The 18,529-nt window shown below is 48.8% G+C and overlaps 1 protein-coding gene across 4 annotated transcripts in view; it reads right to left on the reverse strand.

Annotated features, from left to right (window-relative positions):
• ABCC8 (ATP binding cassette subfamily C member 8) overlaps positions 1–18,529 on the reverse strand; it is a 254,803-nt gene that overhangs the window by 58,825 nt on the left and 177,449 nt on the right. For all 4 annotated transcript variants that reach the window (XM_063944092.1, XM_063944091.1, XM_063944093.1 and 1 more), the window contains one exon: positions 9,880–10,005. In XM_063944092.1, coding sequence (XP_063800162.1) covers positions 9,880–10,005 — 126 coding nt within the window. The remainder of the gene's footprint in view (positions 1–9,879; positions 10,006–18,529) is intronic.

Here is an 18,529-nt window from a genome sequence, read left to right on the forward strand (position 1 = left end):
CTATCTCATCTTCACTTGTGTCCTATACCCTATCTCGCCCTCACCTGTGCCCTATACCCTATCTCACCCTCACCTGTGCACTATACCCTATCTCACCCTCCTCTTGGCCCTATACCCTATCTCACCCTCACCTGTGCACTATACCCCATCTCACCCTCATCTGTGCCCTATACCCTATCTCACCCTCACCTGTGCCCTATACCCTATCTTACCCTCACCTGTACCCTATCTTACCCTCACCTGTGCCCTATCTTACCCTCACCTGTGCCCTATACCCTATCTTACCCTCACCTGTGCCCTATACCCTATCTTACCCTCACCTGTGCCCTATACCCTATCTTACCCTCACCTGTACCCTATCTCACCCTCACCTGTGCCCTATACCCTATCTCACCCTCACCTGTGCCTTATCTCACCCTGACCTGTGCCCTATACCCTATCTTACCCTCACCTGTGCCCTATACCCTATCTTACCCTCACCTGTGCCCTATACCCTATCTTACCCTCACCTGTGCCCTATACCCTATCTTACCCTCACCTGTGCCCCATACCCTATCTTACCCTCACCTGTGCCCTATACCCTATCTTACCCTCACCTGTACCCTATCTTACCCTCACCTGTGCCCTATACCCTATCTCACCCTCACCTGTGCCCTATCTTGCCCTCACCTGTGCCCTATACCCTATCTCATCCTCACCTGTACCCTATCTTACCCTCACCTGTACCCTATCTTACCCTCACCTGTGCCCTATACCCTATCTTACCCTCACCTGTACCCTATCTTACCCTCACCTGTGCCCTATACCCTATCTCACCCTCACCTGTACCCTATACCCTATCTCACCCTCACCTGTGCCCTATACCCTATCTTACCCTCACCTGTACCCTATCTTACCCTCACCTGTGCCCTATCTCACCCTCACCTGTGCCCTATACCCTATCTTACCCTCACCTGTCCCCTATACCCTATCTTACCCTCACCTGTGCCTTATCTCACCCTGACCTGTGCCCTATACCCTATCTCACCCTCACCTGTGCCCTATATCCTATCTCACCCTCACCTGTGCCTTATCTCACCCTGACCTGTGCCCTATACCCTATCTCACCCTCATCTTGGCCCTATACCCTATCTCACCCTCACCTGTGCACTATACCCCATCTCACCCTCATCTGTGCCCTATACCCTATCTCACCCTCACCTGTGCCCTATACACTATCTCACCCTCACCTGTGCCCTATACCCTATCTCATCTTCACTTGTGTCCTATACCCTATCTCGCCCTCACCTGTGCACTATACCCTATCTCACCTGTACCCTATCTCACCCTCACCTGTGCCCTATACCCTATCTCACTCTCACCTGTGCACTATACCCTATCTCACCCTAACCTGTGCCCTATCTCACCCTCACCCTATCTCACCCTAACCTGTGCCCTATCTCACCCTCAGCTGTGCCCTATACCCTATCTCACCCTCACCTGTGCACTATACCCTATCTCACCCTCATCTTGGCCCTATACCCTATCTCACCCTCACCTGTGCCCTATACCCTATCTCACCCTCACCTGTGCCCTATACACTCTCACCCTCACCTGTGCCCTATACCCTATCTCATCTTCACTTGTGTCCTATACCCTATCTCGCCCTCACCTGTGCACTATACCCTATCTCACCCTCACCTGTACCCTATCTCACCCTCACCTGTGCCCTATACTCTATCTCACCCTCACCTGTGCACTATACCCTATCTCACCCTAACCTGTGCCCTATCTCACCCTCACCTGTGCCCTATACCCTGTCTCACCCTAACCTGTGCCCTATCTCACCCTCAGCTGTGCCCTATACCCTATCTCACCCTCACCTGTGCACTATACCCTATCTCACCCTCATCTTGGCCCTATACCCTATCTCACCCTCACCTGTGCCCTATCTCACCCTCACCTGTGCCCTATACCCTATCTCATCTTCACTTGTGTCCTATACCCTATCTCGCCCTCACCTGTGCACTATACCCTATCTCACCCTCACCTGTGCACTATACCCTATCTCACCCTCACCTGTGCACTAAACCCTATTTCACCCTCACATGTGCCCTATACCCTATCTCACCCTCACCTGTGCCCTATACCCTATCTCACCCTCACCTGTGCCCTATACCCTATCTCACCCTCACCTGTGCCCTATACCCTATCTCACCCTCACCTGTGCACTATACCCTATCTCACCCTCACCTGTGCCCTATACCCTATCTCACCCTCACCTGTGCCCTATACCCTATCTTACCCTCACCTGTGCCCTATACCCTATCTTACCCTCACCTGTACCCTATCTTACCCTCACCTGTGCCCTATACCTATCTCACCCTCACCTGTGCCTTATCTCACCCTGACCTGTGCCCTATACCCTATCTTACCCTCACCTGTACCCTATCTTACCCTCACCTGTGCCCTATACCCTATCTTTCCCTCACCTGTGCCCTATACCCTATCTTTCCCTCACCTGTGCCCTATACCCTATCTTACCCTCACCTGTGCCCTATACCCTATCTTACCCTCACCTGTGCCCTATACCCTATCTTACCCTCACCTGTGCCCTATACCCTATCTTACCCTCACCTGTGCCCTATACCCTATCTTACCCTCACCTGTACCCTATCTTACCCTCACCTGTGCCCTATACCCTATCTCACCCTCACCTGTGCCCTATACCCTATCTTACCCTCACCTGTGCCCTATACCCTATCTCACCCTCACCTGTACCCTATCTTACCCTCACCTGTGCCCTATACCCTATCTTAACCTCACCTGTACCCTATCTTACCCTCACCTGTGCCCTATACCCTATCTTACCCTCACCTGTACCCTATACCCTATCTCACCCTCACCTGTGCCCTATACCCTATCTTACCCTCACCTGTACCCTATACCCTATCTTACCCTCACCTGTGCCTTATCTCACCGACCTGTGCCCTATACCCTATCTCACCCTCACCTGTTTCCTATATCCTATCTCACCCTCACCTGTGCCTTATCTCACCCTGACCTGTGCCCTATACCCTATCTCACCCTCATCTTGGCCCTATACCCTATCTCACCCTTACCTGTGCACTATACCCCATCTCACCCTCATCTGTGCCCTATACCCTATCTCACCCTCACCTGTGCCCTATCTCACCCTCACCTGTGCCCTATACACTATCTCACCCTCACCTGTGCCCTATACCCTATCTCATCTTCACTTGTGTCCTATACCCTATCTCGCCCTCACCTGTGCACTATACCCTATCTCACCTGTACCCTATCTCACCCTCACCTGTGCCCTATACCCTATCTCACTCTCACCTGTGCACTATACCCTATCTCACCCTCACCTGTGCCCTATACCCTATCTCACCCTAACCTGTGCCCTATCTCACCCTCAGCTGTGCCCTATACCCTATCTCACCCTCACCTGTGCACTATACCCTATCTCACCCTCATCTTGGCTCTATACCCTATCTCACCCTCATCTGTGCCCTATACCCTATCTCACCCTCACCTGTGCCCTATCTCACCCTCACCTGTGCCCTATACACTATCTCACCTGTGCCCTATACCCTATCTCATCTTTACTTGTGTCCTATACCCTATCTCGCCCTCACCTGTGCACTATACCCTATCTCACCCTCACCTGTGCCCTATACCCTATCTCACCCTCACCTGTGCACTATACCCTATCTCACCCTAACCTGTGCCCTATCTCACCCTCACCTGTGCCCTATACCCTGTCTCACCCTAACCTGTGCCCTATCTCACCCTCAGCTGTGCCCTATACCCTATCCCACCCTCACCTGTGCACTATACCCTATCTCACCCTCATCTTGGCCCTATACCCTATCTCACCCTCACCTGTGCACTATCTCACCCTCACCTGTGCCCTATACACTATCTCACCCTCACCTGTGCCCTATACCCTATCTCATCTTCACTTGTGTCCTATACCCTATCTCGCCCTCACCTGTGCCCTATACCCTATCTCACCCTGACCTGTGCACTATACCCTATCTCACCCTCATCTTGGCCCTATACCCTATCTCACCCTCACCTGTGCACTATACCCCATCTCACCCTCATCTGTGCCCTATACCCTATCTCACCCTCACCTGTGCCCTATCTCACCCTCACCTGTGCCCCATACACTATCTCACCCTCACCTGTGCCCTATACCCTATCTCATCTTCACTTGTGTCCTATACCCTATCTCGCCCTCACCTGTGCACTATACCCTATCTCACCCTCACATGTGCACTATACCCTATTTCACCCTCACCTGTGCCCTATACCCTATCTCACCCTCACCTGTGCCCTATACCCTATCTCACCCTCACCTGTGCCTTATCTCACCCTGACCTGTGCCCTATACCCTATCTCACCCTCACCTGTGCCCTATATCCTATCTCACCCTCACCTGTGCCTTATCTCACCCTGACCTGTGCCCTATACCCTATCTCACCCTCATCTTGGCCCTATACCCTATCTCACCCTCACCTGTGCACTATACCCCATCTCACCCTCATCTGTGCCCTATACCCTATCTCACCCTCACCTGTGCCCTATCTCACCCTCACCTGTGCCCTATACACTATCTCACCCTCACCTGTGCCCTATACCCTATCTCATCTTCACTTGTGTCCTATACCCTATCTCGCCCTCACCTGTGCACTATACCCTATCTCACCTGTACCCTATCTCACCCTCACCTGTGCCCTATACCCTATCTCACTCTCACCTGTGCACTATACCCTATCTCACCCTAACCTGTGCCCTATCTCACCCTCACCTGTGCCCTATACCCTATCTCACCCTAACCTGTGCCCTATCTCACCCTCAGCTGTGCCCTATACCCTATCTCACCCTCACCTGTGCACTATACCCTATCTCACCCTCATCTTGGCCCTATACCCTATCTCACCCTCATCTGTGCCCTATACCCTATCTCACCCTCACCTGTGCCCTATCTCACCCTCACCTGTGCCCTATACACTATCTCACCCTCACCTGTGCCCTATACCCTATCTCATCTTCACTTGTGTCCTATACCCTATCTCGCCCTCACCTGTGCACTATACCCTATCTCACCCTCACCTGTACCCTATCTCACCCTCACCTGTGCCCCATCTCACCCTCACCTGTGCACTATACCCTATCTCACCCTAACCTGTGCCCTATCTCACCCTCACCTGTGCCCTATACCCTGTCTCACCCTAACCTGTGCCCTATCTCACCCTCAGCTGTGCCCTATACCCTATCTCACCCTCACCTGTGCACTATACCCTATCTCACCCTCATCTTGGCCCTATACCCTATCTCACCCTCACCTGTGCCCTATACACTATCTCACCCTCACCTGTGCCCTATAACCTATCTCATCTTCACTTGTGTCCTATACCCTATCTCGCCCTCACCTGTGCCCTATACCCTATCTCACCCTCACCTGTGCACTATACCCTATCTCACCCTCACCTGTGCCCTATACCCTATCTCACCCTCACCTGTGCCCTATACCCTATCTCACCCTCACCTGTGCCTTATCTCACCCTCACCTGTGCCCTATACCCTATCTCACCCTCACCTGTGCCCTATACCCTATCTCACCCTCACCTGTGCCTTATCTCACCCTCACCTGTGCCCTATACCCTATCTCACCCTCACCTGTGCCCTATACCCTATCTCACCCTCACCTGTGCCTTATCTCACCCTCACCTGTGCCCTATACCCTATCTTACCCTCACCTGTGCACTATAGAATATTTCACCCTCACCTGTGCACTATAGTCTATAGTATTTTTGGCCCATCATACGCTGGGTTGTGCCTGTGGTTGCAGGGTTTTGCAGTGGTATCGCAACGACGCCCACTGCTAGGGAGATGGGAACATGGTAAATATAAGAACAGGAGACGAGACTGAAAAAGCAAATAGTGCTGCTATGAGCACACAGTGACGCTGGTCTGAGGGTCAGAGAATTGTTGGACTACAGAAAGAGAAAGAACTGTACACATGTACTGTGATAGAGGCTTCAAAATAATTGCTGATAGAGGGCGGTAAATGGGTACCACAGAACGGAGGGGCGGTAATCGGATAGAATAGAAGGGGGAGGGGTAATTGTATAGCATAAAATAGAGGAGCGGTAACTGGGTGGAATAAAATAGAGGGGTGGTAACGGGGTAGAACAGAATAGAGGGGTGGTAAATGGGGTGAATAGAATAGAGGGGCGGTAATCGGATAGAATAGAAGGGGGTAATTGGATAGCATAAAATAGAGGAGCAGTAACTGGGTATAATAAAACAGAGGGGTGGTAACGGCGCAGAATAGAATAGAGGGCGGTAAATGGGGTGAATAGAATAGACGGTCGGTAATTGAGCTGAATAGAATACAGGGTGGTAATTGGGTAGAATAGACAAGCAGTACCTGGGTAGAAGAGAATAGAGGGGTGGTAATTAGGTAGAATACATTTGAGGGGTGGTAAATGGGTAGACTAGGAGAGGCGGCATTCGGGTAGAATACTGTAGAGGGGTAGTAATTGGGTAGAATAGATACTGTAGCGGGATGGTAATTGGGTATATTACAATAGAGAGGGGTGGTATTTGGCTAGATTGTAATAGAGGGGAGCTAATCATCTAGAATAGAATATATGGGGGTTAATATTGTAGAATACATAAAGGGGTGATAGGTAGAAGTGACTAATAAGGGTGGGTATGAAATATAGACTGCCTGAAGATGGGGGGTTTCCTGTGAGAGGGAGGGCATTCCACAGAGGGGGGGGGGGGGGGGTGCCTGCAAATGGGAAAAGTGTGGCTGGGAGACGTCGATCTTTGGTAGGGGTGAGTGGACAGACACTTTGATACTAATGAACAGAGGTATGTTGCTGCATGTTGGCTTTGTATATCCGCAGAAATATTTTATAATGGATACAATAAAATAGAGACAACCACCTTACCACCTGGGATTAGGTGCACCCTTAGAACAGTGATACAACCAACGACATGGTATAACCTTAAGACTCAATCTAATGGGACCCCTCCGTTATGATATAACCATGTATGGTCAGCAGATGCTGTGCTCTCACCACCAGCACACTGCAACCCTAATGGTGTGTACACACGGTGAGATCCTTGCTATGCCCGATATTAACTTTGTGATTTCTCTTGAACTACCCGGAGCCCAGATAGCACCGATTTTGACTAACTTTTCTTGAGATATGGACTATGTGTGCTTACGATTTTGGCTTATGTGAGATTTTGGCTTATGTGAGATGTCATTGACATGTGAGATGAACTAGATAGTACACCGATCTAGCAAGGATTGACTTGCCTGCACAGTCTATCTTTTCTTGTGATGCCGACCTGACGGGACCGCGCATCGGGATCGCAAGTGGCATAACACCTTGCAATTTGCACTAACTTTTCTTGCGATCTTGACTACATAGTCAAAATCGAAAGAAAAAATCTCACCATGTGTACACACCATAAGACACGATTTGCTCACGGCTATTTATGGTTGATAATAATGGCGATTATTTCTTTGGTTCTGTGAGTCACATGGGCCAATCCTACTTTCCTTACGCTTCTTGTTTCTGTATTGCACTGACAATTGAGATTTACTATGTTTGTATCTCTTGCTCCTTTCAATAAACAATACAAAAAACCCCCACAACCACTGTAAGGACTGAGGGAGCGGATCTGCAGCAGAAGGTGGCTTTGTGAGCATAATGAATGTAGATTGTACACATTGCACCACCCCACCTTCTCTGTCCGCAACCGTAGGCATGATCACTGGTATCAGAACTTGACCATGATAAGGGTGAGAGATACAGCTGAAGTAGGCATCTACCCTGTCATAGGCACAACTCAGAATGGCTACACACCCACAATGCAATTCTCTGCCTAGCGTAGCCCAGCGGACACCCAAAGCAGCCATTTCTGCAGGCGCCATGTATTCAGAGACCTGTGCATGCACACTACAGAAATCACTGGGAAAATGGCCCCCATCTTTCCGGAGACAGATGCAGTGCCAGAGTCTCCTGAGGACATGAACCGGCGAGAGAGGACAGTGGGGGCGCACGGAGGCTGTACACGGTGCCTCCTCTCTCTTGATCTGCTCCTGCAAAGTAGAACATGTTTGCTACAGAGCATGCCCAGTTTGCTCACACTCGCTAGATACAACTGCTTTCACTCCTGTTTTATGTCACTGGTGTATCCCCACTGTCTGGAGCTGCAGAGCATAACAAACCAATAGTAATAATACTAGAGATGCATATGTAACATACTGTAGAGTAGCTTTTACATATGTGACTAGATGAAACGTGGTGTCTGGTTCTGTGCAGTGTCGGACTGGGGCAGGGGTGGGGAACCTTTTTTCTACCTAGGGCCATTTGGATATTTATAAAATCCTTCGGGGGCCATACAAAAATTCTCAACTTAAAAAATTACCCTGCCCCCCAGTAGGTCTGCCCCTTAGAGGTACGCGCCAAAAAAATGGGTGTGGCCAGTTAAAATGGGACGTGATACACATATGCCCCCAATAGTGCGGTGCCAGATCCACAATTGCCCCCACAGTGGCAGGTATACATATGCCCCCCACAGTTCCAGGTATACAAATGCCCCTCACAGTGCCAGGTATACAGATGCCCCCACAGTGCCAGGTATACAAATGCCCCCCACAGTGCCTGGTATACAGATGCCCCCACAGTGCCAGGTATACAGATGACCCCACAGTGCCAGGTATACAGATGACCCCACAGTGCCAGGTATACAAATGCCCACCACAGTGCCAGGTACAGATGCCCCCACAGTGCCAGGTATGCAGATGCCCCCACAGTGCCAGGTATACAGATGACCCCACAGTGCCAGGTATACACATGCCCCCCACAGTGCCAGGTATACAGATGCCCCCACAGTGTCATGTATGCAGATGCCCCCACAGTGCCAGGTATACAGATGACCCCACAGTGCCAGGTATACAAATGCCCCCCACAGTGCCAGGAATACAGATGCCCCCACAGTGCCAGGTATGCAGATGCCCCCACAGTGCCAGGTATACAGATGACCCCACAGTGCCAGGTATACAAATGCCCCCCACAGTGCCAGGTATGCAGATGCCCTCCCCCCTCCCCTCCGTGCTGCTTACCGTGAGACACGGAGGAGAGCGCGGCTGTCGGGTGGGAGCGGCGGCGCCGTGTAGTACTTCAAACCAGCCGCCGGTTCGAGAGCCAATCAGAGCTCGCGGACCGGCAGCCGCGGCTCCTGATTGGCTGCCGGTCCGCGAGCTCTGATTGGCTCACGGACCGGCGGCTGGTTTGAAGTACTACACGCCGCTGCTCCTCCGTCTCCCTGTTCTGACAGCTGAGACACGCTGCCGCCGGACTGAGCGGCAGCGTGTCTCACTGACACCAGCTGGTGGGCCGGACCAAACGTATACGGCCCGCGGGCCGGAGGTTCCCCACCCCTGGACTGGGGCATGAAGGGCCCACCCGGGAAATGCAGTGTTAGGGGCCCATGTTTAGGGGTGTGGCCAATCTCCAGAGGGGGTGTGGTCAGTTACCACAGGGGCTTGGCTAACCATTATAGAGTGTATGGTCCCTTGATAAATATATTATATATATATATATATATATATATATATATATATAGTAAATACTGCTGGTGCATGCATGATAATGTACCAGATTAATAACAGCAATGCACTGTAGAAAATACGCCATAGTCCTGTGCAGTGTAAGGTAACATATATAATGAGTAATTTAGGTACACAGTTAGGAACCTGATCCCTAGAGCAGGAGGTGGGCCCACTGGTGGTTTCCCCTGTTCCCCTGTGAATAAATAGTAATAATAAGCTGGACGCACCTTCTCCAGCTCCTGGTCCTGGCGATTCATCAGTGTCTTCCAGTGTTCATACAGCTCCGGGTCAGAGTTCTGGATGTCCTTCAGAGTCCCTTCCCTCTGGATAGTCCCGTCCTTCATTGCAATGATCTGCAAGAGTCCAGACATACAGAGTATACTGGTATCACAACAAAACCACAGATATCTGGACACAATAAACTGGTCTGAAATATGCCCCCTCCCCCCAAATATGACAGAGACATAGGGGGAGCGCTTGACCCCGCGGTGACTTCTCCTTTAAAAGCTATGCCTCCGCAGCGTGCTGTGCCCCATGCACTGTCCTAGCCGGCACTTTACAGATGCATTACTGGCAGCAGTAATGCATCTGTGAACAGCCGGCTAGGACAGAGCACAGGGCACAGCACGCTGCGGAGGCATAGCTTTTAAAGGAGAAGTCACCGCGGGGATCCGTTGGTAAGCGCTTCCCCGCACCAAGGCAAGGGGAGTGCTAACATGTCAATTTTTTTTGTGTCCCCCTCCCCCAACCTCTAAACATTCTGGTGCCCCTATACTAATTATTACACTGAATGATCTATGTAGAAACAGTGGTGCCCCCTTACACAGTCACATTGACACTGATTATTACACTAGATTATACGTGTGGACCAGTGGTAACCTCTTACCCAGTCACTGTGTGTGACACTGATTATTATACTAGATTATATGTGTGGACCAGTGGTGCCCTATTACCCAGTCACTGTGTGTGACACTGATTATTATACTAGATTATACGTGTGGACCAGTGGTGACCCCTTATCCAGTCACTGTGTGTGACACTGATTATTATACTAGATTATATGTGTGGACCAGTGGTGCCCTCTTACCCAGTCACTGTGTGTGACACTGATTATTACACTAGATTATATGTGTGGACCAGTGGTGCCCCCTTACCCAGTCACTGTGTGTGACACTGATTATTATACTAGATTATATGTGTGGACCAGTGGTGCCCTATTACCCAGTCACTGTGTGTGACACTGATTATTATACTAGATTATACGTGTGGACCAGTGGTGACCCCTTATCCAGTCACTGTGTGTGACACTGATTATTATACTAGATTATATGTGTGGACCAGTGGTGCCCTCTTACCCAGTCACTGTGTGTGACACTGATTATTACACTAGATTATATGTGTGGACCAGTGGTGCCCCCTTACCCAGTCACTGTGTGTGACACTGATTATTACACTAGATTATATGTGTGGACCAGTGGTGCCCTATTACCCAGTCACTGTGTGTGACACTGATTATTACATTAGATTATACGTGTGGACCAGTGGTGCCCCCTTACCCAGTCACTGTGTGTGACACTGATTATTACACTAGATTATATGTGTGGACCAGTGGTGCCCTCTTACCCAGTCACTGTGTGTGACACTGATTATTACACTAGATTATATGTGTGGACCAGTGGTGCCCCCTTACCCAGTCACTGTGTGTGACACTGATTATTACACTAGATTATATGTGTGGACCAGTGGTGCCCTCTTACCCAGTCACTGTGTGTGACACTGATTATTACACTAGATTATATGTGTGGACCAGTGGTGCCCTCTTACCCAGTCACTGTGTGTGACACTGATTATTATACTAGATTATATGTGTGGACCAGTGGTGCCCTATTACCCAGTCACTGTGTGTGACACGGATTATTACACTAGATTATATGTGTGGACCAGTGGTGCCCTATTACCCAGTCACTGTGTGTGACACTGATTATTATACTAGATTATACGTGTGGACCAGTGGTGCCCTCTTACCCAGTCACTGTGTGTGACACTGATTATTACACTAGATTATATGTGTGGACCAGTGGTGACCCCTTATCCAGTCACTGTGTGTGACACTGATTATTACACTAGATTATACGTGTGGACCAGTGGTGCCCCCTTACCCAGTCACTGTGTGTGACACTGATTATTACACTAGATTATACGTGTGGACCAGTGGTAACCTCTTACCCAGTCACTGTGTGTGACACTGATTATTACACTAGATTATACGTGTGGACCAGTGGTGCCCTCTTACCCAGTCACTGTGTGTGACACTGATTATTACACTAGATTATACGTGTGGACCAGTGGTAACCTCTTACCCAGTCACTGTGTGTGACACTGATTATTATACTAGATTATATGTGTGGACCAGTGGTGCCCCCTTACCCAGTCACTGTGTGTGACACTGATTATTACACTAGATTATACGTGTGGACCAGTGGTGCCCTCTTACCCAGTCACTGTGTGTGACACTGATTATTACACTAGATTATATGTGTGGACCAGTGGTGCCCTCTTACCCAGTCACTGTGTGTGACACTGATTATTACACTAGATTATACGTGTGGACCAGTGGTGCCCTCTTACCCAGTCACTGTGTGTGACACTGATTATTACACTAGATTATACGTGTGGACCAGTGGTAACCTCTTACCCAGTCACTGTGTGTGACACTGATTATTATACTAGATTATATGTGTGGACCAGTGGTGCCCCCTTACCCAGTCACTGTGTGTGACACTGATTATTACACTAGATTATACGTGTGGACCAGTGGTAACCTCTTACCCAGTCACTGTGTGTGACACTGATTATTACACTAGATTATACGTGTGGACCAGTGGTGCCCTCTTACCCAGTCACTGTGTGTGACACTGATTATTACACTAGATTATACGTGTGGACCAGTGGTGCCCTCTTACCCAGTCACTGTGTGTGACACTGATTATTACACTAGATAACACGTGTGGACCAGTGGTGCCCTCTTACCCAGTCACTGTGTGTGACACTGATTATTACACTAGATTACACGTGTGGACCAGTGGTGCCCTCTTACCCAGTCACTGTGTGTGACACTGATTATTACACTAGATTATACGTGTGGACCAGTGGTGCCCTCTTACCCAGTCACTGTGTGTGACACTGATTATTACACTAGATTACACGTGTGGACCAGCGGTGCCCTCTTACCCAGTCACTGTGTGTGACACTGATTATTACACTAGATTACACGTGTGGACCAGTGGTGACCCCTTACCCAGTCACTGTGTGTGACACTGATTATTACACTAGATTACACGTGTGGACCAGTGGTGCCCTCTTACCCAGTCACTGTGTGTGACACTGATTATTACATTAGATTATATGTGTGGACCAGTGGTGCCCTCTTACCCAGTCACTGTGTGTGACACTGATTATTACACTAGATTATATGTGTGGACCAGTGGTGCCCTCTTACCCAGTCACTGTGTGTGACACTGATTATTACACTAGATTACACGTGTGGACAAGTGGTGCCCCCTTACCCAGTCACTGTGTGTGACACTGATTATTACACTAGATTACACGTGTGGACCAGTGGTGACCCCTTACCCAGTCACTGTGTGTGACACTGATTATTACACTAGATTACACGTGTGGACCAGTGGTGCCCTCTTACCCAGTCACTGTGTGTGACACTGATTATTACACTAGATTACACGTGTGGACCAGTGGTGCCCTCTTACCCAGTCACTGTGTGTGACACTGATTATTACACTAGATTATATGTGTGGACCAGTGGTGCCCCCTTACCCAGTCACTGTGTGTGACACTGATTATTACACTAGATTATATGTGTGGACCAGTGGTGCCCCCTTACCCAGTCACTGTGTGTGACACTGATTATTACACTAGATTATTCATGTGGACCAGTGGTGCCCTATTACCCAGTCACTGTGTATGTGACATTGATTATTACACTAGATTATATGTGTGGACCAGTGGTGCCCCCTTACCCAGTCACTGTGTGTGACACTGATTATTACACTAGATTATTCATGTGGACCAGTGGTGCCCCCTTACCCAGTCACTGTATGTGACATTGATTATTACACTAGATTATACGTGTGGACCAGTGGTGACCCCTTACCCAGTCACTGTGTGTGACACTAATTATTACACTAGATTATACGTGTGGACCAGTGGTGCCCCCTTACCCAGTCACTGTGTGTGACACTGATTATTACATTAGATTATATGTGTGGACCAGTGGTGCCCTCTTACCCAGTCACTGTGTGTGACACTGATTATTACACTAGATTATACGTGTGGACCAGTGGTGCCCCCTTACCCAGTCACTGTGTGTGACACTGATTATTACACTAGATTATACGTGTGGACCAGTGCTGCCCTCTTACCCAGTCACTGTGTGTGACACTGATTATTACATTAGATTATATGTGTGGACCAGTGGTGCCCTCTTACCCAGTCACTGTGTGTGACACTGATTATTACATTAGATTATACGTGTGGACCAGTGGTGCCCTCTTACCCAGTCACTGTGTGTGACACTGATTATTACACTAGATTATACGTGTGGACCAGTGCTGCCCTCTTACCCAGTCACTGTGTGTGACACTGATTATTATACTAGATTACACGTGTGGACCAGTGGTGCCCCCTTACCCAGTCACTGTGTGTGACACTGATTATTACACTAGATTATACGTGTGGACCAGTGGTGCCCCCTTACCCAGTCACTGTGTGTGACACTGATTATTACACTAGATTATACGTGTGGACCAGTGGTGCCCCCTTACCCAGTCACTGTGTGTGACACTGATTATTACACTAGATTATACGTGTGGACCAGTGGTGCCCTCTTACCCAGTCACTGTATGTGACACTGATTATTACACTAGATTATACGTGTGGACCAGTGGTGCCCCCTTACCCAGTCACTGTGTGTGACACTGATTATTACACTAGATTATACGTGTGGACCAGTCGTGACCCCTTACCCAGTCACTGTGTGTGACACTGATTATTATACTAGATTATACGTGTGGACCAGTGGTGCCCTCTTACCCAGTCACTGTGTGTGACACTGATTATTATACTAGATTATACGTGTGGACCAGTGGTGCCCTCTTACCCAGTCACTGTGTGTGACACTGATTATTACACTAGATTATACGTGTGGACCAGTGGTGCCCCCTTACCCAGTCACTGTGTGTGACACTGATTAATACACTATATTATACGTGTGGACCAGTGGTGCCCCCTTACCCAGTCACTGTGTGTGACACTGATTAATACACTATATTATACGTGTGGACCAGTGGTGCCCTCTTACCCAGTCACTGTGTGTGACACTGATTATTACACTAGATTATACGTGTGGACCAGTGGTGCCCTCTTACCCAGTCACTGTGTGTGACACTGATTATTACACTAGATTATATGTGTGGACCAGTGGTGCCCCCTTACCCAGTCACTGTGTGTGACACTGATTAATACACTATATTATACGTGTGGTCCAGTGGTGCCCCCTTACCCAGTCACTGTGTGTGACACTGATTATTACACTAGATTATACGTGTGGACCAGTGGTGACCCCTTACCCAGTCACTGTGTGTGACACTGATTATTACACTAGATTATACGTGTGGACCAGTGGTGCCCCCTTACCCAGTCACTGTGTGTGACACTGATTATTACACTACGACACTGATTATTACACTAGATTATACGTGTGGACCAGTGGTGCCCCCTTACCCAGTCACTGTGTGTGACACTGATTATTACACTAGATTACACGTGTGGACCAGTGGTGCCCCCTTACCCAGTCACTGTGTGTGACACTGATTATTACACTAGATTACACGTGTGGACCAGTGGTGCCCCCTTACCCAGTCACTGTGTGTGACACTGATTATTACACTAGATTATATGTGTGGACCAGTGGTGCCCCCTTACCCAGTCACTGTGTGTGACACTGATTATTACACTAGATTATACGTGTGGACCAGTGGTGCCCCCTTACCCAGTCACTGTGTGTGACACTGATTATTACATTAGATTATATGTGTGGACCAGTGGTGCCCCCTTACCCAGTCACTGTGTGTGACACTGATTATTATACTAGATTACACGTGTGGACCAGTGGTGCCCCCTTACCCAGTCACTGTGTGTGACACTGATTATTACACTAGATTATACGTGTGGACCAGTGCTGCCCTCTTACCCAGTCACTGTGTGTGACACTGATTATTACATTAGATTATATGTGTGGACCAGTGGTGCCCCCTTACCCAGTCACTGTGTGTGACACTGATTATTACACTAGATTACACGTGTGGACCAGTGGTGCCCCCTTATTCAGTCACTGTGTGTGACACTGATTATTACACTAGATTACACGTGTGGTCCAGTGGTGCCCCCTTACCCAGTCACTGTGTGTGACACTGATTATTACACTAGATTATATGTGTGGACCAGTGGTGCCCCCTTACCCAGTCACTGTGTGTGACACTGATTATTACATTAGATTATATGTGTGGACAAGTGGTGCCCCCTTACCCAGTCACTGTGTGACACTGATTAGTACACTAGATTACACGTGTGGACCAGTGGTGCCCCCTTACCCAGTCACTGTGTGTGACACTGATTATTACACTAGATTATACGTGTGGACCAGTGGTGCCCCCTTACCCAGTCACTGTGTGTGACACTGATTATTACACTAGATTATACGTGTGGACCAGTGCTGCCCTCTTACCCAGTCACTGTGTGTGACACTGATTATTATACTAGATTACACGTGTGGACCAGTGGTGCCCCCTTACCCAGTCACTGTGTGTGACACTGATTATTACACTAGATTATACGTGTGGACCAGTGGTGCCCCCTTACCCAGTCACTGTGTGTGACACTGATTATTACACTAGATTATACGTGTGGACCAGTGGTGCCCCCTTACCCAGTCACTGTGTGTGACACTGATTATTACACTAGATTATACGTGTGGACCAGTGGTGCCCTCTTACCCAGTCACTGTATGTGACACTGATTATTACACTAGATTATACGTGTGGACCAGTGGTGCCCCCTTACCCAGTCACTGTGTGTGACACTGATTATTACACTAGATTATACGTGTGGACCAGTCGTGACCCCTTACCCAGTCACTGTGTGTGACACTGATTATTATACTAGATTATACGTGTGGACCAGTGGTGCCCTCTTACCCAGTCACTGTGTGTGACACTGATTATTATACTAGATTATACGTGTGGACCAGTGGTGCCCTCTTACCCAGTCACTGTGTGTGACACTGATTATTACACTAGATTATACGTGTGGACCAGTGGTGCCCCCTTACCCAGTCACTGTGTGTGACACTGATTAATACACTATATTATACGTGTGGACCAGTGGTGCCCCCTTACCCAGTCACTGTGTGTGACACTGATTAATACACTATATTATACGTGTGGACCAGTGGTGCCCTCTTACCCAGTCACTGTGTGTGACACTGATTATTACACTAGATTATACGTGTGGACCAGTGGTGCCCTCTTACCCAGTCACTGTGTGTGACACTGATTATTACACTAGATTATATGTGTGGACCAGTGGTGCCCCCTTACCCAGTCACTGTGTGTGACACTGATTAATACACTATATTATACGTGTGGTCCAGTGGTGCCCCCTTACCCAGTCACTGTGTGTGACACTGATTATTACACTAGATTATACGTGTGGACCAGTGGTGACCCCTTACCCAGTCACTGTGTGTGACACTGATTATTACACTAGATTATACGTGTGGACCAGTGGTGCCCCCTTACCCAGTCACTGTGTGTGACACTGATTATTACACTACGACACTGATTATTACACTAGATTATACGTGTGGACCAGTGGTGCCCCCTTACCCAGTCACTGTGTGTGACACTGATTATTACACTAGATTACACGTGTGGACCAGTGGTGCCCCCTTACCCAGTCACTGTGTGTGACACTGATTATTACACTAGATTACACGTGTGGACCAGTGGTGCCCCCTTACCCAGTCACTGTGTGTGACACTGATTATTACACTAGATTATATGTGTGGACCAGTGGTGCCCCCTTACCCAGTCACTGTGTGTGACACTGATTATTACACTAGATTATACGTGTGGACCAGTGGTGCCCCCTTACCCAGTCACTGTGTGTGACACTGATTATTACATTAGATTATATGTGTGGACCAGTGGTGCCCCCTTACCCAGTCACTGTGTGTGACACTGATTATTATACTAGATTACACGTGTGGACCAGTGGTGCCCCCTTACCCAGTCACTGTGTGTGACACTGATTATTACACTAGATTATACGTGTGGACCAGTGCTGCCCTCTTACCCAGTCACTGTGTGTGACACTGATTATTACATTAGATTATATGTGTGGACCAGTGGTGCCCCCTTACCCAGTCACTGTGTGTGACACTGATTATTACACTAGATTACACGTGTGGACCAGTGGTGCCCCCTTATTCAGTCACTGTGTGTGACACTGATTATTACACTAGATTACACGTGTGGTCCAGTGGTGCCCCCTTACCCAGTCACTGTGTGTGACACTGATTATTACACTAGATTATATGTGTGGACCAGTGGTGCCCCCTTACCCAGTCACTGTGTGTGACACTGATTATTACATTAGATTATATGTGTGGACAAGTGGTGCCCCCTTACCCAGTCACTGTGTGACACTGATTAGTACACTAGATTACACGTGTGGACCAGTGGTGCCCCCTTACCCAGTCACTGTGTGTGACACTGATTATTACACTAGATTATACGTGTG

This window comes from Pseudophryne corroboree, chromosome 11 (genome assembly GCF_028390025.1).
Source record: "Pseudophryne corroboree isolate aPseCor3 chromosome 11, aPseCor3.hap2, whole genome shotgun sequence".
Taxonomy (NCBI): domain Eukaryota; kingdom Metazoa; phylum Chordata; class Amphibia; order Anura; family Myobatrachidae; genus Pseudophryne; species Pseudophryne corroboree.